We start from the raw sequence: 23,957 nt of genomic DNA on the forward strand, positions 1-23,957 counted from the left end.
GAGTTAGTATCTTGTCACCATCATTAAAAAATAGAAGTGAAAAAGAAAATATAATAGTACTTTTAATGCAGAAAGTTTGTTAAATAAACTTTTGTTTCATATACATTTACATGTATGTGAGTGTTCTGGGTTACAATTTTAATATGTATTACTTTGGATTGCAGCCAACCATTTGCAAACTACTAATTATTGTGATAGCCCCATCTACTGGTACTAAAGGATATTGTAACTGAAGGATTTTAGGTGGTGGTTTATGGTTTATGCTCTGTGCCTTTGTATAGTCTTTTCCTTTGTGATTTGAAGAGTATATATATATATTTTTTTTTCTGAGTAATATTTGTTATTAACACATGTCTAGATTCTTTCTGATCAATACCAGATGCAGGATGTTTTGGAGAAATCTGATCATTTGTTGGCTGCAGCAAAAAATCTGTTTGATGTTCCTCGTAAACGCACAGGTAAATAGTTAATTAAAATAAAGCTTCTTTTTCTTATTAACTATAGCCCACAAGTGGGTGTTTAGAAGAAATTTAAATTCATTTCTCAGGCATTATATTATTTGCATTACAAATATTCAAGGTAGGTAGTATATAAGGTTGTTAGGGCTAAACTTTATGTAATTTTTTTGCTTTTTACTAAGATTATTAACTTATAAATTATTCAGCAAAGGAAGATAAATCATTATATACTAAAATATGGTGTAATACCAGAAAAAACAAGTAACCCAATTAATAAATGGGCCAAGGAACTGAACAGATACTTCTCAGATGATATACAATCAATCAACAAATATATGAAAAAATGTTCAACATCTCTAGCAATTAGAGAAATGCAAATCAAAACTATTCTAAGATTTCATCTCATTCTAGTGAGTATGGCAGCTATTAAGAATACAGACCAATACATGTTGGTAAGGATGTAGGGGGAAAAGGCACTTACATTGCTGGTGGAACTGCAAATTGGTGCAACAACTATGGAAGGAAGTGTGGAGATTCCTTGGAAAACTTGGAATGGAACCACCATTTGACCCAGTTATCCCTCTCCTTGGTCTATACTCAAAGGATTTAAAAACAGCATACTACAGGGACACAGCCACATCAATGTTTATAGCAGCACAATTCACAATAGATAAACTGTGGAACCAAACTAGATGCCCATCAGTTGATGAATGAATAAAGAAAATGTGGTTTATATACGCAGTGGAATACTATTCAAGATTAAAAGAGAATAACATCATGGCATTTGCAGGTAAATGGATGGAGTTGGAGAATATAATGCTAAGTGAAGTTAGCCAATCCCCAAAACCAAATGCCGAATGTTTTCTCTGATATAAGAATGTTGATTCATAATGGGGTTGTGGGGGAGCATGGGAGGAATAGACAAACTCTATATAGAGCAAAGGGGAGGGAGGAAAAGGGAGGGGGCATGAGGGTAGGAAAGACGGTGGAATGAGATGGACATCATTACCCTAAGTACATGTATGAAGATAGGAATAGTGTGATTCTACTTTGTGTACAACCAGAGATAAGAAAAATTGTGCTGTATATGCATAATATGAATTGTAATGCATTCTGCTGTCATATATAACAAATTAGAATGAAAAATTTTAAAAAGATCTTTTATCCTTTATATGGATAAACATAAATCAAATTTTTTCACTTTGTTAAGAAAAAATCTATTATTGTCTGATAATAACAAAGTAGCTTGTGTTGGATCAGTTCTCCCACAGATAACAAATATAAACAATATGAAATATTATCTTGCTTTAAATTTTTAAAAAATATATGCTTATTCAAGGAAAAATATGGTGTAATATACAGGATTTCATAATTTAAAATGAGGCTTGCTTTTCAGCTTATTAATATGTTACCATATAATTAAAATACTTGTATTTATATATAATCTGCGTAAAACAATTTGAAACTAAAGCAAATTTATTTTCTTGCTAAAAGAAACTCTGAATTTTAGTTTACTGATCTGTAAAATAATCATAGTACCTACCTCATACAATTTTGTGAGGGTCAAAATGAGTTAATATACATATAAGCATTTGGAACAGTGGCTGATATATAGTAAGCAATATATAAGTTTAAGCTGTTTTTATTATTTTAGATTTTCATATAATGATGCATATATATGGCATAGTAGAACTTGAGAACTCAATTTAGTTAAACAAAATCATCATGACTTATTTTCTGTCCTCAGGGTTTCCAAATGTAACAATGGCTCCTGATTCCTCTCAGAGTCCCATAATGGTAAATCAAGATCCTATTGCCCAATCTATCCTTAATGAGTCTGTCATAGACCCTCAGGTAATGTGATCTACTCACGACTATAATGCTCATGCTGAAATGAAGTTTAAGTTGATGTAGGCATTTTGGTAAACATTTTAAAAGCTTAAATATCAATAACTTCTAGTTGTGGTTGCTAGTTACTCAAGCACATTGCATTTTATATGAGTACCATTTGCCTAAATAAGATTGGAGACTGGATAGTAATAGCCAACGTTTATTGAGTGTTTACATAGGATCTAGGTACTGTTGTTATTCTCATTTAATAGAAAAAGAGACTGAGGTTCGAAAAAACTAAGTGAGTTGTTCAAGATCATGTAGTTTGCAGCAGAGACAAAATTCTAATTTAGGTCCTGTGGCTCCATAACACTGTTAGTACCTCTTAAGATATCTGATTTTCACAGAGTGCTTTTTGTTCATTTTTATTAAATTGGAATAAAATATACCTGACAACCTTGTTGTATGGATCTTGAGATAGATTACATAAAGTATTTAGCATGATACCAGGAACATAGTATTTCATTAAATGTCAGTCTCTTTTAATGTATTAGTATATTTAAAAGATATCTGCCCAGGAAACTTGGAATTTAATGGAAAATAATACTACATGAGGAAATGATACTATACTAATAAAATATTAATTAGCCCAAATCTAACAATTGAAATTTTTAGTCAAAATGTTAAGAATTTTGAAATAGTACATTTTTTAAAAGCTCATGAAGAAATAAAGCAGCTTTTTAAGATTGACTAGGACTTGCCTAGTCACCTGTTTATCCTCAACTATACCTTCCATGAAATAAAGGAAGAATCTTAAGTTGGAGGGATGATTCTTGGGAATGCAGGTCCAGAATCATAAAAGACAAGTTAATTATATTGTTTTCTACTTAAAGGAAATTAAGTAAAATGTTAAACATATTTAAAGTAACCAAATCCATTAGTTAAGCAAAAAAACATTTATGCTTTGGCACTTGTTGAAAAATCAACTCTCAGATATTCAGAAATTTAATCATCTTAGAACATCCTACTGTTGGAATATATTTGATGGAAGCTTTTTCATTTACTTAAATAAATTGTATAATGTAGTATTCTATTTATTTGGCAATCATACTTTCAGTCATTTGGAGCTGGGAAACAAGTGTACGATGTATCCTAGCATCAAAGAATAAAGCAGTTAGATTTCATTCTGGTGAAGAGAAGAGTCCATCCTCATACGCGAGCCAGTTATGTTATTAGTAATTTCAAAATAATTTTCTTGACATAATTAGTTTTCCTAGCTGGCTTAATTTCTTTCTGAATTTACAACTGACAGATTAAGATCAGTGAGGTAAGCTTCTGAACATAAACCTGAGATAGCAGAGGAAAATGGCAGTGAGGGAGGAGAAAAAAGACACTTTTATAGGTAAGGAGAGAACCACTATACATCAGAAAAGAAACTGATGTTGCAGTAGATATCCTGGAGCCTCCAAGAAAAGATGCATTTATAACTGCATTACTTAAATTCTCTGGACCTTACTTTAGAACAGGAATGAGTGAGACTAAGTTTATATACTTGTTCATAGTGTAGTATATTAGGCCCTTCACTAGAGGTTGGGATACATGGATGAATAACGTATGTCTTCATTGGGATGGAGAAGTGGCAAGATCTGAGGTTAGAGAAATAGGCAGGAGTAGGTCCTGAAGGGCTAAGGACCTGGAAATTAAGAATAGAGCCACTAAAGGAGTTTAAGAAGCATGTAGTCATGATGAGATTGAGTGGTGTGGAAGATGAATTGGAGAGAGGCTAAGACTGAGAGAGGGTCTCTGTCCTAGCCTGTTTTTTTTTTTTTTTTTGCTGCTAATAACAAAGTACCACAGACTGGATTAGTTATAAAAATAAAAGTGGTTTATTTTGGCTCATGGTTCTTGTCCAAAATTGAGGGGTCTTATCTATAGATGACCTTGCTTCCAGAGTTTTGATGTGACACAAAACATCACTTGGTAAGAGAGAGATAACAAGAGAGACCTAGGCGTGCTGGCTTTTAAAAGCAGAACCACTCTTGAGATAATCCATTAGCCTATTAATTCATTAATAGCATGAATGGATTTATGTACTCATGAGGGCAGGACTGTCAGTACTCATGAGGGTCCCACCTGGACCTACCTCTTAATATCTCATAATTGGGATTTAAATTTCAACATGAGTTTCAGAAGGCATAAATCATTTAAACCATAGCAGCCTGGTTAGAAGACTTAGTTTGGAATTGTGTTGAGAAATGGTAAGGGCCTGGCTCAAAGTAGTGCAAGAGGAAGTAAAGGATAATGATACATTTGAGAGAGGTTAAAATGAGATAGAGTTGACAGGATTGGGTGGCTGATTAGTTGTGATGGGTGAGAAAGAAGGATAAATTTCTTTTTTGCCAGCTTGGGCATCTGACTAGATGGTGGCAGTGTTCATGGTTTTAGGTAGTATTGGCAGAAAAAGATTTCTGTAAGATTGCTGGGAAAGACTTAGGAAGATGTTCAGTTTCAGACATATTGAGTAGGAATATCTTTTAGGCATTTGAATATAAATGTCTATGGCTCAAGAGAGTTCTGGTTGGAGAAAGAGATTTGGAAATTAACAGCAAAAGACTTGTAATTGCAACTTTGGACTTGGATAAAATCATTGAGAAAGTAGATCAAATGAGAGGAGAAAAGGCCCAAAGGGAGGACCTTGAGTCCCACCAGATACTAGGGAAGAGTAGAAAAAGAAAACCAATAAGGTAGATTTGGAAGGAGCAGCCAGAGAAAAAGAAGAAATTTTTAAAAAATACAGTATCATGGAAGTTAAAGAACAAGTTTATCAAGAAAAATTTTAAAAGAAAGAAATGAATCATCATCAGAATCTAAGGTGTCATAGAATTGAGGGAAAACAAAGACAGAAATATTCATTTGATTTAAGAATAAACATGTTGATACTGAGTTTGCAGTGAATCATTTAGAGCAGTAGGGCAGAAACAAAATTGAAGGGTATAAATGGCATTTGAGAAATAGGAATAAATCTTTAAAGAAGTTTGGTGGTGAAAGAGAAAAGATAGTCAAGGTAGCTATGAGATCAGAGTAAGATGGGAGAGGCTTGCTTGCATTTAAGTCTTTGATGAACTTAAGCCAACAGAGAGATTAAGGGTGAGTGCTGGAGAGAGAAACTCCAATGGAGTGGAAGCAGGTAAGAGGGTTTGGGTTCCAGAATGTGTATGGAGTGATTAGCCTTAGGGAAGTCTCTTTCTGTTATGATAGAAAGAAAGGATGAGAGTATATATAGTCAGCTTGTGTTGTTATTTTTATTATTGTTTTGAGATAGCCTCTTAATGAAATAGATGATGAAGGAGAAGAAGGAATTGTTAATAGCCAGTCAGAAGAAAGTGAGAATGAATTGGATAACTCTCTGAACTCTGAATCTAATACGAACACAGACAGGTATGTAAATATGGCATAAATAGCTACAGCTTTTACCTTTTTTTCAAGCCTATTTCAAATGTTTATTGCATCTTTTTTTTATTAACAAAGGGTATATTTTTATTAAAAGTTTTTGTATTTTGATATAATTTCTGAAAAGTTTTAAAAATAGTAGAAATACCTCCTCTGTACTTTTCACCCAGACTTACCAGTTATTAACATTTCCCATTTTTGTTTTATCATTTTTCTCTTTTTTGTGAATTTATACACATACACACACATGCATATGTACACATACACATTTTTTAAAACATTTTTTTTGTAGTTGTCGATACACAACATGCTTTTATTTATTTGTTTATTTTTATGTGGTGGTAAGGATCCAACCCAATGACTCACCCGTGCTAGGCAGGTGCTTTGCCACTGAGCTATAGCACCAGCCCCTACATACACATTTTTTGAGAACCACTTGGGAGTAAGCTACATAATACATGTTCCTTTATCTCCAAATACTTCAGTGTGGACTTTCTAAGAGCAAGAATATTCATTCACAGAACCACAATACACTTATCACAATCAGGAAATTAAGTTAATACCATACTACTATCAATTAGAGTTCTCTAATTGCCCCATTCATATTAATTATGGTCCTTTTTTATTGTTTGGAGAACCAATCATGATAGTTTATTGTATTTATTTTTCACATTTCTTTGACTTTAAAGATCTGGAACCTTTTAAAATCTGACTATAGTGTTTGTCTGTCATAATATCTTTGTGATTTCCAAGAAGTACACGAGCAGTTACTTTATAGAATTTCCTCTGATTTGGTGTTCTCTGATATTTCTTTGTTATTAGACTCAGGTTCTACATTTGGGGCAGGAATATCTCTGAAGTGATGCTAAGTCCTTCTCAGTGTATCATATAATTACACAGTGATGTCCTGATTGAGAAAGAAGGATAAGTATTGATGCTGTTAATTTTCATCACTTGGTTAGTGATGCCTGCCTGGTTCCTTTATTAGTTAATTATGTCTTCTATTTTTATGTTCATTTGTCACAGATTTGGCCAATGGGAGCATCTTCAAGTCATTCCTGTGTACTTTTTACAAATTATCCCCCTGTCCCCAATTTAATTTCTGGTACAGCAGTCATGCCCTTGGCCTGGAATCAGCCATTTCTTTGAGAAGTCCTTATTTGTTTTATTGAAGAAGGGTGTTTAGAAATCAAGATCTAAGTATTAGGTGTGCTTATTGCACCTGACCATCCTGGTTTTTAGTACCTTTCAGCAGGTACAAACACAGATACACATATGCACCTATGGTCATATGCATATGCACATATCCATATTAATATTTTTTTAGTTATAAATTATGAGCTTATACTGATACTTTCAAGGCCAGTTTAACACTATTGGATTTTGATTAGTCTTTCTAATCAATTCTATATTTGTATCTCTCTTCTTTCACACTGAGATGCATGTTTCTATGCATAGTATATTTTCTTCTATTCAAGCCTACAATGCATAGAAAGTAGTTTTGGAATTGTTGCTCCCATACTACCACAGAAATAAACCTACTAAGCAGAGTTCAAGGTTGTTAGAGGATTTTTTTTAAAGGTTATTCTATTCATTTGAAATATAATTAGGTACATTTTTCTATTTATATTCATTTTTAAGTTTTTCACAAAACCATACAAAAAGCTGTTTTCAGGGTAGTGTTATCCATGCCCTATCCCTTCTAATGATTTGCCATCTGTCCTTACTCTGCACATAACTAGTTTAATTAGTTTTGGTTTTATTCTTCCTGAGTTTCTTTTTATAAATATAAGCAGATGCACATATCTTTTTTTACTATACTTATGTAGCTTACTATATTTGCCTTTATCCTGGAAATCACCTCACAGCTATTTAAAAATTTATAGGCTCTCTTTTTTCCCCCCACTTTTTTATTGCAAATGAAACAGGTGCATACTTATGAACTGTGTGAATGTATTATGGTTTGACCACTCTGGCCATTTAGATTTTTTGCAGTTTTATAATTCCAGAAATACTGCAGTGAATAACCTTGAAGATATGTATTTTTTTTATTATGGGGGAGTCCATATTTAGGGAAAGTTGTTAGACATAGGATTTAGGGCTTAACAGGTAAATGCTAAGCATTTTGTGAAGGCCATAATATTTTAATATTTTGCATTCTTACGGACTATATGTATGTGTCTGATCAACAGAGTGTATTGTCAGGATTTTAAAAAATATTTTGCAATAATCTCATAGGTGGCAGTGATATCTTAGTATAGGTTTACTTTTCATTTCTTTTATGAGGTAAATTGAAATACTTTTCATATGTTTAAGGGACCTTATAGTGAATTCTCTATTTGTGTCATTTGTCTATTTTTCTAGGATTTGATCTTTTCTTCCTTAATTTGCAAATATCTTTGCACATTAAAATATTAGTCTTTTATTTGTGTAATCTAATGTGCTGTAAATATTTTTCCTAGTTTATCTTTTACATTTGTGGTGGCATTTTTTTTCTTGCCAGCAAAATATAGTTTGAACTTAACTTTTTTTTTTTTTGCATGTGGATCCTGAATCATACTCTGAAATAATTTCCCAAAACCCATATTATTGAGGAATTCAATCATGTTTTCTTTTAATACTTGTGTGGTTTATTTTTTAACATTTAGTTCTCTGATCACCTAGCTAAGATTACTTAACATTTTGGGGGGGTATATAATATGAGGTCTGTGTCCAATTTTTCTTTTGTTAGATGACTATCCAGTTATCCCAATACTATTTATTAAAAAGACAAATCATTCTTGCCCTACTTATTTGAAATGCTACCTTTGTCACATTGCTGCAGTCTGGCTGGGCACAAATCACGAGCCACTCAAGCAGGAATAAACTTTATTTCCAAACTCCACCAGCACACACCCCGGGAACTCTCCTGAACGCCACCCAAGCAGCTCCTCCAGGAACACACCACACACCAACCAGAACCTCCCCCTCCCTCCCCTGTGTGTGCACTCACTCTTGGAACCTCCCGAACTCCAAAGTAGCAGGCGCCCATTGCAGCAAGAGCCATCATCCTATTACCAGACAGTAAAGGTCTAATATACAATTGAATCAATCCAGCATCATCTTAATGGCTCACCTCTCAACCATTACTTCTGGCAAAATGCCAGGGGCCATTCCGACTGGGCTGTGGCTCTCAACATCACATATTAAATTACCATAGGTACTTGGATCCATTTCAGGATTTTGTACTCTAATTTGCAGGCCTTGTTTCTCCAGTCATGCTTCAGTACCACACTGTTTTACTTAGAGACAAATTGTAATGTTTTAATAGACTCACTCATAGCTTTTTTTTTTTTTTTCCCCAGAGTTTTCTTGGGGATTCTTACGTATTTTCCATTTGAACTTTAGTATTAGCTTGCTTAACTTTGTATAAAAGCTTTTTGATATTTTCTGTTAGGACATGCTATATCATTAATTAGTGAGAATTGATGTCTTTTTGATGTTGAATTTTACTAAGAATAAATTTATTTTTCCATTTATTTCAAGTATACTTTTCTAAAAGGTGTTTTAATCTTTTTTTCCTATAGATTTTACATTTTCTTGTTTATTAAATATTTCATGACTTTTTTGTTATTTTTTAAATGGCTTTATTATATGTTCTAGTTAGTTATCATTTGTGCTTGTGAAGGCTTTTGTATCTATTTTATCTCGATATTCTGTTACTTTATTGAATCTTGAGAGTTAGTTTTAGCATTGATTTTTCTAGGATTTCTAGGTTTACTATCTTGTTATCTGCAAATCAATAGCATTTTTACTTTTTTTCTTAGATTATTATTCTAAATAGTTTCTTTTGTGTATTATTTATAGGAGAGTATTAAATAATTGTGGATATAGTGGCATCCTTGCTCTGTTACTGATCTTATGAAAATGTTTGTTTTTTCTTCTTAAGGTGCTAGCTTCTTTATTGAAGCCTTTAAAAAAATGCTAGCAAATGTCTATCAAGTTTTTTTTTAACATTTTTTTTTAGAAGTAGTTGGACACAATACCTTTATTTTATTTATTTATTTTTATGTGGTGCTGAGGATTGAACCCAAGGCCTCACACATGCTAGACAAGCACTTTACCGCTGAGCCACAGTCCCAAAGTTATAGTTTTTTTTTTTTTTTTTTTTGTGTGTGTGTGTGTGTTGATGTTGTTTGTTTGTTTTTTGTTTTTGTGGTGCTGGGGATTGAACCCAGGGCCTTATGCATGAGAGGCAAGCACTCTACCAACTGAGCTATATCCCCAGCCCACTATGAAGTTTTATTAAGTGTTTTTACCAGTAGTGATTGTTGAATTTTGTCAAGAACTTTTTTGTTGTCTATAGAGATAATATGAAATTTCTTTAGACCTATTAATATGGTACATTATTTTATAGATTTTCTAATATTAAGCTATCTTTGCATTCCTGAAATAAATTTTACTTGGCCAAGGTATATACTTTTCATTAATATAGTGTTGGATGTTTTTTATTACTATTATATTTAGTATTGCATTAAATTTCGTAAGTGATTTATCTGTAATATTATTGTGTCTGGAGTCAGGTTGAGGTAACAATGTGATACTTGATTTCATAAGAAACATCTGGAAGTTTTTCTCATTTTTCATAACAAACATTCTAGAAGTTTTAAATTTCTTTTGTGTTTATGAAGGGTGTAATTTTGTGTAGCTTTGGGGTTGTCTATTCTTTGAAAGCTAATAGCTTTCTTCTGTAAAGCTGTTTGTGCCTGGTACTTTTTTTTGTTAATGAAGGTTGAAAATATATATATATATATATATATATATATATATATATATATATATTTAGAATATATTTTCTTAGGAAATTTTTCTATTTTATTTAGGTTAATCACTAGATTTCTGTAAAAGTATGCCAATAGCTCTGTACTTCTGAAAAATTTCTTACTTGGATATATGAGCACTTGGTAAATGAGCACTGTTACCCATCATATATTTTACTCTTCCTCTTTCCTTAAAATTAGGCTAATTAATGATTTGTCCATTTTGTTAATTTTTCATAGAACCAGGATTTTCTTTATTTATTAGAGCTGCTAGTTTCCTGATTTCTTCTTCATCAATTTTTGCTTTTATTCCTTTCTTATTCTTTCTTTTGGTTTACTTTGTTTTTCTGGCTTTTTGAGTTGGAAAGTTATTTTCATTATTTTAATATCAAAAATAAATTAGTTAAGGCTCTGAATTTTCCTCTAATTACTTCAAATGTATTCCATACATTCTGGTGTAGTAGTGTTTTGTTACTTTAGAAATGAAGTAGTTTCAATTTATATTTTCCTTTTTATCTAAAAGTTGTCTATTAGAAAATTTAAAGAAAATTTCCAGAGCCACCTTATTGTTTCTAGTTTTATTACTTTGCATTCACAATGTGATTTGCAGTATTTCTTCTTGTGGAACTTAATGATGTTTTCTTTGTGACCTAATATATGATCACATTTTTGTGAATGTTCCATGTGTTTGCTTGAGAAGAGGTTATAACTCTATTAAAAAGGTATAAAGTTCTATAGTATTTCCATAAGATCTGCCTCAGGGGTTATGCTGTTTCTTCCTTCCTTATTTTTGCCACTATCTTATACTGAGAGTAATGTATTAAAAGTCTCCTGTTAATGTGTTTTTGTTTCTCTTTGATTTTTTGCTTAAGTATATTTAATTGCTTAAATCTTTTTTTATAAAGATGATGTGTTTTTTGGTACCTGGATAGTCATAAATGTTATTATATCTTTGGTTAATGACTTTTTAGAATTGTAAAGTATCCTTTGTAACATTTAATGCCTTTTGGTTCAGTTCTGTTTTATCTCGTATTAAGAGTAAAACCTCTTTTTTTGTTTCAGGTTTTTTTTTTTTTGTGTGTGTGTGTGTGTGTGTGTTTGTGTTGGGAGTCTCTCTCTGTTGTTCAGTGTAGTCTCAAACTCATGGGTTCAAGGGATCCTCTTGCCTTACCTTCCCAAATACCTGGGACTATAGGTGCACACCACCTGCCAACTTCTATCTTTACTTTTTATATTTAGTCTTTCTTATTTTATATTCTTTTACATCTTTTTAGAATTGTTTTGTATCAGGTATGTTTCGTATTCGGTGCAGAGTTGAGTGTGATTTTCTTAGACAATTTGAAAATATTCTTCTTTTAATTGGTGAAGTAAGCTTGTACATTTTTTGATATGGTTGGTATGTTTAATGTTAATTTTTTAACATTTTATTTTAGTTGTAGATGAACACAATATCTTTATTTTATTTATATGTTTTTATGTGGTACTGAGGATTGAACCCAGTACCTCATGCATGTAGGCAAGCGCTCTACCACAGAGCTACAACCCCAGCCCTTTAATGTTAATTTTGTCTTATTATTTTTTAGTATGTTGTATTGTAATACAGTTTTCCTTTTCTATGAATATTTTTAAAGCATTTCTTTCAGTGTTTAGGAAATATATAATTTTGTTTTGTTAACTACTTTTTTTATATATACTTTTTACAGAGTCTTTAGTCCTGTTTTCTTATTTAACCTTTTTTATCTTTGATAAAATTATACAAACATGGAATTATTCTAATTAGGACTCCACTCTTGTGGGTGGGCACGATGGTGGGATTCACTTAGGTATTTTCATATTTGGACATAGGAAAATTATGTTAGATTTATTCTACTGTCTTTACTATTTCTATCCTCCCTTCCTTTTGTTCTCCTTCGTCTAATCTACTGAACTTCTCTTCTCCACCCTGCCTTTATTGTGGTTTAGCTTCCACATATCAGCAAAAACATTTGACCTTTGGTTTTTTGGAATTGGCTTATTTCACTTAGCATGATAGTCTCCAGATCCATTCATTTACTGGCAAATATCATAAAGTCATTTTTATTTATAGCTGAATAATATTCCATTACACCCCCTCCCCCCCACACACATATGTATGTATGTATGTCACAATTTCTTTATCCATTCATCTGTTGATGGGCATCTAGGTTGGTTATGTAGCTTAGGTATTGTGAATTGTGCTGCTATAAACATTGATGTGGTTATATCACTGTAGTATGCTGATTTTAAATCCTCTGGATATATGCTGAAGAGTGGGATAACTGGGTCAAAGAGTGGTCCCATTCCTAGTTTTCTGAGGATTCTCCATACTGCCTTCCAGAGGGGTTGTATCAGTTTGCAGTCCCACCAGCAATGCATGAGTGTTCACTGTTCCCTACATTCTCACAAACATTTATTATTATTTGTATTCTTGATAATTGCCATTCTGACTGGAGTGAGATAAAATCTCAGTGTAGTTTCAATTTGTATTTCTCAAATTGCTAGAGATGATGAACATTTTTTCATATATTTGTTCATCATTTGTATTTCTTTTGAGAAGGGTCTGTTCAGTTCCTTTGCCCATCTATTGATTGGTTTTTTTGGTGTTAAGCTTTTTGAGTTCTTTGTATATCCTGGAAATTAACACCCTATCTGAGATGCAGTTGGCAAAAATTTTCTCTCATTCTGTACATTCTGTCTTCACGCATTCTATCATTTCAACAATGAATCAGTTGAAAGAGAAATCAGGAAAACTATCCCATTCACAATAGCTACACACATAAAAGTAAAATACTTAAGAATCAATCTAACAAAAGAAGTGAAGGATCTCTCTAATGAAAACTACAGAACACTAAAGAAAGGAACTGAGGAAGACTTCAGAAGATGGAAAGATCTCCCATGTTCTTGCATAGGCAGAATCAATATTGTCAAAATCGCCATACCACCAAAAGTTCTATACATATTCAATGTGATTCCCATCAAAATTCTAATAATGTTCTTCATAGAAGTATAAAAAGCAGTCATGAAATTCATTTGGAGAAATAAGAGGCCCAGAATAGTTAAAACACTCTTTAGTGAGAAATACAAAACAGAATGCATCACAATTCCAGATATTAAATTATACTACAGTAACAAAAACAGCATGGTATTGGCACCAAAATAGGCAAGAAGACCAATGGAACAGAACAGAAGGTACAGAGACAAACCCACCTAAACACAGTTATCTCATACTAGACAAAGGCACCAAAAACATACACTGGAGAAAAGATAGCCTCTTTAACATATGGTGGTAAGAAAATTGGAAATCCATATGTAATAGGAAGAAAGTTAACCCCTGTCTCTTACCAGCACAAAAATCAGCTCTAAGTGGATCAAAGATCTAGAAATTAGACCAGAAACCCTAAACATACTAGAAGAAAAGGTAGCCCCAACATATTGACACAGGAACTGACTTCTTGAACAAGACTTCTAAAGCACAAGAAATTAAAAATCAATAAAATGGGATGGCATCAAACTAAAAAGCTTCTTCGCAACAAAAGAAACAATCAAGAATGTGAATAGAGAACCTACATTGGTAGCCCATTTATTAGCCACCTGTAGATGATATTGTATTTTTGTTGTTATGATTATTTCACATAACTGACTCTTAAAAATATCATAAACATTAGAGATAATATTATAGGTGTCAGACGGGTTGGAGTTTATTTGCCCAAATTGTGTAGAAATCTCATTATAGTACTTCTTGAGATTTATCCGGAAGGTTGGATTTATAAAGGGCTCTTTCTGCTGCTTTGTTAATTAGTTCCCTTTGAATGAACTGTATCATGGACATTTTGCTAAATATAGCTTTTAGCAAATAGTGTACTAATGTGCCACCCATATGTTGCTTGACTCCCCTAGGCTAAGGTTTTAGAGCCACTAAATAAGATTCCCTTTTCCTCCCTCCCTTCCATCTTTCTTTCAACAGCTTTATTGATTCATAATTCATAGATGTATAGCATGCTCATTAAAAATGTAATATTCAATCCTTTTAGCATATTCATAGCTATACAATCACTAACTGTTTTAGGAAAGTTTTATTGCCTCAAAAAGAAATCCCATGCTCTTTAGTTGTCAAACCCCATATCCTCCCAAACATTTTGGGCCTAGATAGCCACTAATCTACTTTTTATCTATAGAATTTGTCTGTGTATATGTTTTTTATATATATATTTACAAATATTTATGTATTATATATCTCATATTTATGTATTTAATATTATATGTGTGTGTATATATATAATGCATTATGCTCTGTTTTGTCTGGTGTCTTTCACTTAGCACCTTATTTTCAAGGTTCATCCATGTTGTAGCATATGTCAATACTTCATTCCTTTTAAAGGCTGAATAATATTTTATTGTATGGCTACACCATATTTTACTCATCCATTCATTAGCTGGTGGACATTGAGTTGTTTCTACTTTTTGGCCCCCTACCTCTTTTAAATATCAATCCAAGTAAGAAAATAGATACATGAATCAGACTAGTCAAATATTAAAATATCAACTTAATCAGTATAAAGATGTTTATAGCGTAAAGCTTAGATCTGTAATGAAAGAGCTTGCAAATACTAAGCCCTAAACTACAGCTTTTCTTTTTACTTCTTTTGTTCCCTGCCTGATACATAGGGTCCTGTTCTGCTCCAATGAATTTACTTCAGTACGAGCAGTGGCTGTCTGCTCAGTGGGCAGATTCTTTTGTAGGAGAGAAAAACCAAAAGGAGCTGAGCTGTATATACTTAATTACTTTAGAGAAAGGGGAAGATGGAGCCATACCACAAAACTGCAGAAGAGGCAAATGCTTCTATATTAGGGATCCAAGGTAGATAGGAAACTGAGAAGCAGATGGGATGATTCCCTCTAACACAAAGAGGATAGATATTTTAGCTACCTACCTATTTTATCAGTTAAAGAGAAAGTTGGTTTTTCTTTGTGATTTCTAAAAATCTTTCAAATCAAATATGTAAACATTTGAACAGTTTTAATGATAGTACTTTTTAACACTACTGTACGTATTGTCTTGAAATTTATAGGTTTCTCCACCAACTAACTGAAGAGAATTCTGAGTTAATTAGTAAACTGTGGACTAATATTCAGCAGAAAATAGCAACACAGTCAAAAATAACAACCCCTCCAAGAACTCCATCTGCTGTTTCATCAGGGGAACAAAGAGGTTTGTTCCGTCTTTGCATTATTCCTAGTAGCCTACTTGATTAGTTTTTTTCTTAAATACAGTAATTTATTTATTTATTTATTTAGGTATTAGGGATTGAACTCAGAAGCACTTTACCACTGAGCTATATTCCCAGACCTTATTATTTTTCATTTTATTTTTAGACAGTCTCTCACTAAGTTATTTAGGGCCTTGCTAAGTTACTGAGGCTGGCTTCAAACTTGTGATCCTCCCTCCTCAGCCTCCTGAGTAGCCGGAATTACAGGCATGCACCACAACACACAGCAAACAATAATTTTCAAAGGAATGTTGTTTAACTTTTGACTTCCTTATGTAACCTAATTATTTAAAATACTAATGGATCTGTCATTTAAAAGACTTTTCAGAAAAAGTTTGTTCTCTTGAGATAACCTTTTTTCATTGTTCTTCCTTTTAGCTGCTCTGAATACTACTGATGCTGTCAAGAAACTCCAAACCAGGCTTCAGCCTGAAGAATCTACTGAGACTCTAGACTCAAGCTATGTTGTAGGACAGGTGCTCAACTCAAGGAAGCAAAAACAACTGCTAAATAAAGGTTAAGTCTCTTTTTATTTTGCAAAAATGACTTCTAAACATGTAACCTGATGTAGCTATTTAATCTCTTACTAAATTTTTGCCCCCTTAAGCTCATCTATTGGGATCTAATTAAGTAAGAGTTTGTTGGAGCTTAGCTAAGAAATCCTTCCTAATCCATAAAATTCTGGATGGATGATTCTAGTATATTCATTATAGTATAAACCTTGTTTAAATTGAATTGATTTTTATAATAAAAATGGTAATAACTTATGTAAAAACTTTTTATATATTGTGAATAATTAAAATATTTTTCTCGTAATTTTGTGATTGTAATTTTTCCTTGTCTTGAAATACAGTTATTTCTGTCATTCTCAGTGAAAAGAAAACCAGATTTGCATGCTCCTTCCAAGCAGAAGAAAAACATGTTATCAGCTAGCACTACCTCTGCAGACTTATCAAACAGCAATAATTCCAGCTTGGATGTCCTCAAACATATGATACATGAAGTGGAACATGAAATGGAAGAATATGAGCGGTGGACAGGACGTGAGGTCAAGGGACTGCAGAGGGGTCAGGGTCTCACAGGCTTCACTTTGTCTCTGGTGAGCTCTCTCTGTCGCCTGATTCGGTACCTGAGAGAGGTAAGTGCATGACATGGCTTCTCTTCAAGCAGAAATATATGTGAATTTTTTTTTCTTAGTTTATTGTAACCTTCAAATAAAATTCAGTCAAATTCAAATAACTTTTATTTGAAAATTCAGTTTTAGACTATCTGCAGTAATTTGGTTTTAATCTACCCCTACTATTTAGTTGATACTTCCTAAAATAGTCTATTTGATGCAAATATGAGCTTTAACAAATTTTAATTAGTAAGGGAAATCTGATGTAAATAAAATTATATCTTGTGCTGATATTGAGATTATTAATAGTCTATAGCTGCCAAACAGCATAGATTCTGTTTGGCAGCTATAGATTAAATAGCACTATTAACTGGGTCTTCATTCTCTTGCCTTTCTCTGCTTGCTATACCCACGTTAGTTCAGTTTGGAGTTCTGTATGTAGATTAGATAGGTGGGAAAATTTCTCATGTTTCTTGTATGATTGGTAACTCAGTATGGCTTGATTTTTTAAGTGGCAGATGTTTTATTGTGAAAATAATTTATAAAACAAGCAAGAATTTTTTGTTTATAAATACTCATCAGTATTCAGAATGCCATAGAATTAGAATTGGCTATGCATTTCATCTTTTATAAAATCTATTTAAACTTAACATTCATAAATCTATTAAACAAATATGACAAAATGTTTAAGGAAATTTTATTTAAAAAATAAAATTTATTACTCTTAATTGAGGTGTTTCAGTTGCTCTGGAGCTGTTTTGCTAAGATTGCCTTTTAATGAAAAATTTGTGGTAGTCTCAGACTTTAAATAAAGTGTTAACATTCTTCTACCCTTAAGTCAGGAGTCTTCAGGAATGTACTTCTGGTGCTTGGAAAGTATTGCAGGCTTAGAAGAATGTCCTTTTTAGCTAATCACTTACTTTACAAAGATAAACCATTTAATGGATGTATTTAAGAGAGTTTAATGTTATTTGTTTTTAATTATAGTTTAGCAAACTTAATTTTTGAATTGATGACTTGTCATAAGGTGTGAAATTCAAAGATACAGAAGATATAAAATGAACACTCTAGTTCTTATCTCTAACTTCCAGCTAACCTATTTGCTTTCTTGTGTCCCGCTATCATTACTAGATACCAGTGTGCCTTTCTAGAGATAGTCTATGTATATTCAAACAATATATATGTATATCCCTTCAGTTTCTTTCATGAAAATATAATTATTTAATGTTACATACCATTTTGTTTACTATATTCTATCTTAAAAAGACGAGGATAAAGCAGCTTGTTTTATTCAATTAAATATAATAAACTTTGTAATACAATTTTTTAATTTTTGTTACTATCTTATAACGTAAATATTTGTAATTGTCTTCTTTGACACTTTGAGTAGAAACTTTTAGTTTTCAATATATGATGCTAGTTTTGATTTTTTTTTTTTTTTGGTAGAGTGAGCTTCAACTACGTAAAGAAGTAGAGACAAGGAAGCAACTGGAACATGTATTAGGTGATCATCGAGAGCTCATTGATGCTCTAACAGCTGAAATTCTTCTTCTGAGAGAAGAAAATACTGCCACACAGGTACTCAAATGCTATCCCAGACTTTTCCATGTTTTGTAGTATGAAATATCTTTGCATATGTGCAGGATTCTCTTAGGGGAGTTGATTTTGTTTTAGCTGTGCTGATGTGATTTTTTTTGACATATTACCATCATCGATGGTTGGTGTTATTGAACATTTATTATATTGGAGGTACTATAGTAGAAGTTTAGACTACAAATTGTATATAGAATAAGAATATAAAATAAGTCTGCTGCGTTTAATACACATACTATTTAGGGTAAAAGACAGAATATATATTGAAATGATAACTGCCGGTATTATAGTGGTTAACCAAAATGTGCAATGTTTTGATAGCTTAAGTGTGAGTGTTATGGGTGCCACTTTTAATTTCAAAACAGCAGAGGATAGCTGTTGCAGAACTTTCCTGCAAATTGCTTCAGGTGCTATTTACAGTTAACAAGTGTCTTCATATTTGATTTGCCACTTGACTAAATGCCAATGCCTTTTTTTTTTTTTTTAAGGCATACAGTATCTCTTCTAGAAAGCCTATTGCTTGGTTACTGCATTAAGTACTTCCTTTATATATTTTTGATGCTCTCTGGATATTGCTATCATTGCATTTACATTATGTTATGGTTATGTGTATTTTTATATTATCACTTTGTGCTACATGAATGTAGAGGCTATCTTGGTCATCTTTTTGTTCTTATGGGTATTTATTATTTATCAGCTACAAGAGATTAGAAAAGAATAGACAAATTCTGTTTGTGTCAATGAACACTAGATGTAAAATGTGTAATTAAAAAAAATTGATAATGTAGTCTGCATATCATTAAGTCCACCCTTTTAAAGACTTGTGTACCAGAATATTTTCAATCCAGAATATTTTCATCTTCCTGAAGAGGAACCATATGCCCATGAAGAGTCATGCTAGATTCGCGTCTTTCTCTAACCCCTGGCAGTCACTAGTCTACTTTCTGACTCTATGGATTTAATCCAGATATTTTGTAGCAGTGGGATCTGTGGTCTTCTGTGTCTGGCTTCTTTCATTCAGTGTATTTCTTAAGATTCATCCATGTTGTAAAATATATCAATATTTCATTTGTTTATATCACTCAATAATATTCCATGTTATGGATATGCCTTTTATTGGTCCATTCATCAGTCGATGAATAAACATTTGGATTATTTCCATTTTTTTGTCTATTACATTGCTGCTATGAACATTTATGAACATGATTTTGCATGAATATATTTTCAGTTCTCCTGGGAAGATGTGATGTGTTAAATTATACTGATTCATTTAACAAATCTTTATTGTGTGTCTACTAAGGACCTGGCATTATTTTAGATGTAGTAAATACAACTGTGAACAAAATATAGAAATCCTTGTCCTGGTGGAGCTTACATTCTAAATAAGTATTCAAAAATAACGAAGTTATATATGTAGTAAATTAGGTGTTGATATGTACTTTAAGAAAAATAAAGTAAGTAAAAGGCATAGGAGGGGCTGGGGATGTGGCTCAAGCGGTAGCACGCTCGCCTGGCACGCGTGCGGCCTGGGTTCAATCCTCAGCACCACAACAAACAAAGATGTGTCTGCCGAAAAAACTAAAAAATGAATAATAAAAAATTCTCTCTCTCTCTCTCTCAAAAAAAAAAAAAAAAAAGGCATAGGAAATGCCTAATGGGTGTGGAATATAGTTATAAATGGGATGGGCCATGCCTTCTGTAGAGGTGACATATGAGCAGAGGCCTAGAAGAGGTAAGGGAACGAGCATGCACATAGCTGAGAGAAGAACAGAGGAAAAGGTAGAGGAAAAGCAAGGCAAAGCTGGCATTGTGTCTGTGAACTTAGAGTCATCAAGGATACCAGTGTGGTGGGAATGGAGCATGGGAAAGGGAGAGCATTGGAGACGAGATCAGAGAAGCCCGGTCACATAGGCATTGCATACTATTTAAGGATTTGGGAAAAATGAGATGGGAAACTGGCTTTTGAGAGGATCTGGTTTACAGTCTTGAGACTAGATTAGAAATGCTGCCTTGAGTGATGGTACCCTTAGTGACTCATGGCACACCTTGGCCAAAAGAAATATCTAACAGTTCCATTTATTAAGAAGTTAGGTCCAAACAACTCATGTCTAACAACTTAGGAGCTATTATAAACAATAATATGCATAAATTGAAATACAAAGTGTGTATTTATTTAATTCTTAAATAACTACAATTATTTACCAGTGGTATATGTGTACCTTTTGAGCACTGCACAACTTTTCAAAACTTAGAATGTGTTGAACACCATTGCTCTTATTTCCTGTATTTCTACTTAGAACTTTTTTTTTAGCATAGCAATTGCTGGAAAACCAGCCATAAGAAGATTTGACATTATTAAAAGTAATGTAATCTAATCTTATGTTGACATTATGAACTGCCTGAAGCTAATAGTTCACCAATGTCTGATAAATGTTGGACTTCACTATTTCTCTTGAAAATTTAAAATGTCTTCTGGGGACCTGTGAGTTCATTCTTGTGCTCTCAGTATCTCTATATACAATTTGGGAACAGGAATAGACTAGGTAGTCAAACCCTGAAGCAGGACATTACATATAGGAGTTATTGGAATAATTCAGTTGAAACATGGCAGTTTGGTCTACAGTAGAAGTGGCAGAGGGTGTGAAATTGATCAAATTCTGAATATATTTTTGAAAACCAGCCAAACCCATTATAGATATGGGGTGAAGAAGAGGATGTGAAAGAGTCAAGGGTGATTCCAGAGTTTGGGACAAAACAATTAACAGTTTCTACTTACAAGGTAATGAAGGCTTCAGGAAGAGTTTGGTTTTGTATCTTAGGTTTGAGAAGTCTATTTGAGTCTTAGGTGGAGATATCTAAGCCACTGCATATATGAGTGTGAAATTTGGGAAGAAATATCAGCTGGTGATATAAAAATGTTTAGCATGCTTTCCCCAGTTATATCATTCTACTGTATCATAATATTTCTAATATGTCTGGATCAACAATGTATATCTGTAAGCCTATGTGATACATTTATATACTTAGATAGTTTATCACTACATATCATCCTTGGTTTCTCTTACTTAATCTTTTCAAGGTCTGAGCAATTTATACAACTTCCCTTTCTTTCCTTCTACCTGCTGTCTTCTGCTATGAAGTATTTGCTAAGTACTTAGCTTAAGAAAGACCTGCATTATGTGGTTGTAATTAAACCTAGTGCTTTTGATTGACTCTTGATCTTAAGTGTGGAAAAGATAAAAACAACAAGTTCATCTAAACTTTTGGGCAATCTAGTTGACTTTTAAATGTAAGAATGGAAATCCAAATACATCCAGCTGTTTGATATAAAGTAAATCAGTGGTGAGGTATTTTGTGAATGATCTTTTAAGTAAAAGAAAGCCTTATATAATTTTCTAAAAATTTATGAATTATGTATACATAGACAAATATGAGAATACATATGTGTGTACATATATAAAAATAATTTAGACACATGTAAAGTGTAAAGTTATAATCATTGAACACGGAATTTTATGCTTTCTTGTTCCTTCACCATTATTTCATATACATTACCATAAATTTTTTTTTCACATTTCACATTAAATGAAACATATTTAATAGATATTTATAGATAGGTTTCCAATCAGGGTAGTTTCCTTTGGACTAAGTTGAAATAAGTAATTAAGAAAGCAAAACAAAATTCATCTACTATCACAGTTATTTTAGTGCAACTGAGTTATATTTCAAGACAGTGTTTTGCATTTGGATTGCATGAAGTAACCTGAATCAGAGCAAGGTAGGTGAAAATTTCCTTGGGTGGTCTCTTCAACAACCTTGTTTCAAATACTTTATTTTTTTATTATTTTTTATTTTTGTATTTGTTTTAATTAGTTACACATGACAGTACAATGACTTTAACATATCATACATTTGAATAGAAGGGATATAATATCTCATTTTTCTGAGTATACAGGTTGCAGACCATAAATCTTTATAGTGTTTATGTTTGCTAGTTTAAATGCTTGAGGAATATTTTATTGTTTCCTCTACCTAATGTATCAGTCTCTTGGGGTAGCTTGAGAGTCAGTTGAAATAATATTATATGAAGAGGTTTTGTAAATTGAAAGCCTTATAAAAAAGGTTAATTCTTATTTTTATAGCAGGGTATTAATTGGCCATGATTTATTTAACAGTTTATCTTTCATGGGACTTTTAGAATATTTATAATTATGAATAGCATTTCTTTAGAGTTTTAATGAAAGTCTGGAATTCTTGGAGTATTTAAAATAAAATAATGATATTATGCGAACATTCATATCCTTTATATGATTTTATTTCATTTCTTCCCTTCTCCAGGCGAGACTTCAGCAATATATGGTCACAACAGATGAGCAACTTATATCACTCACACATGCCATTAAAAATTGTCCTGTAATAAATAACTCCAGACAAGAAAGTCAAGCAACAGAAAGGGAAGCCACAGGTAGAATTATAGACAATCCAAGTAGGTATAGTCTTTTTATTCCAGATTGTCAGTGAACTGCTAAATGCCTGTAGAATAACAAGCAAACAAATCAAATCCTGAACCTCTAAACTTATATGGAGTTATTACTACTTGTGGCATATACTGAATTATCACTATTGCAATTGCCACTGCTTTACTAGCTGATATTTATTGAATACTTTCTATTTTCCAGGTACTTTCTGAGTCTTGCATGTATTATCTCATTTAATCCTCATAATAGCCATATGAGGCACCTGTTTTGTTATCCCATTTTTAAATGAGGAAACTGAGGCTTAGAGAGGGTCAGTAACTTAGCAGTCATGCAGGTAGTACATGGGAGAACTGAATACCTAGGCCAGGTGAGATGTTAGTGTTAAGTTTAATCATGGTGTCCCAGATTCAGAAGAGATGGTATTGAAAACAAAACACCCCTGAGTTTTAGAAATTCATAACTTTTGTTCAGATGTGGTGATGTTTCAAAATCCTCTCTTCACCTGTGTGCCTTCATGTGTTAATAGGCTGAATAAGACATTTAGGCTTTTTCACTTTTCATTTGTAAGCAATACTTTGATGAGTGTCCATGTGTAGAGTGTTTTATGTATTTAGAAGTATTTTCTTAGGATGGATTCTAAGTAGTGGCAGCCTAAAATTTGAGTTGCATGAAGTATCTATTTTTGTGGGGGATTTCTATTAATATCTCAGTCAAAGATATGTGCTTTGCTATTATCTGAGTCATTTCACTAGTGAGAAAACTTTTAGTTATTCAGAGATGAGAAAGGTGGGGTGTGAGTTTATTATGATTATTGTTAATTCTTTTTATTATCTGTGGAAAAAGTAAGATTTATATATGTGAAACAAGGTTATTAGCATCTGAGTCTCAGCTCTTATAACACTTTTAAAATAATATGGAAGGTGATAGTACATGACTTGTGAAATTAC

The 23,957-nt window shown here is 32.5% G+C and overlaps 1 protein-coding gene across 6 annotated transcripts in view; it reads left to right on the forward strand.

Annotated features, from left to right (window-relative positions):
• LOC114093381 (basic helix-loop-helix domain-containing protein USF3) overlaps nt 1-23,957 on the forward strand; it is a 233,341-nt gene that overhangs the window by 189,081 nt on the left and 20,303 nt on the right. For all 6 annotated transcript variants that reach the window (XM_071615334.1, XM_071615335.1, XM_027936162.2 and 3 more), the window contains 8 exons: nt 359-458; nt 2,206-2,312; nt 5,611-5,726; nt 15,625-15,764; nt 16,201-16,338; nt 16,695-16,960; nt 18,386-18,517; nt 22,871-23,018. In XM_071615334.1, the coding sequence (XP_071471435.1) occupies nt 359-458; nt 2,206-2,312; nt 5,611-5,726; nt 15,625-15,764; nt 16,201-16,338; nt 16,695-16,960; nt 18,386-18,517; nt 22,871-23,018 (1,147 nt within the window). The remainder of the gene's footprint in view (nt 1-358; nt 459-2,205; nt 2,313-5,610; nt 5,727-15,624; nt 15,765-16,200; nt 16,339-16,694; nt 16,961-18,385; nt 18,518-22,870; nt 23,019-23,957) is intronic.

Source organism: Marmota flaviventris, chromosome 8 (genome assembly GCF_047511675.1).
Source record: "Marmota flaviventris isolate mMarFla1 chromosome 8, mMarFla1.hap1, whole genome shotgun sequence".
In the NCBI taxonomy this organism is placed as follows: domain Eukaryota; kingdom Metazoa; phylum Chordata; class Mammalia; order Rodentia; family Sciuridae; genus Marmota; species Marmota flaviventris.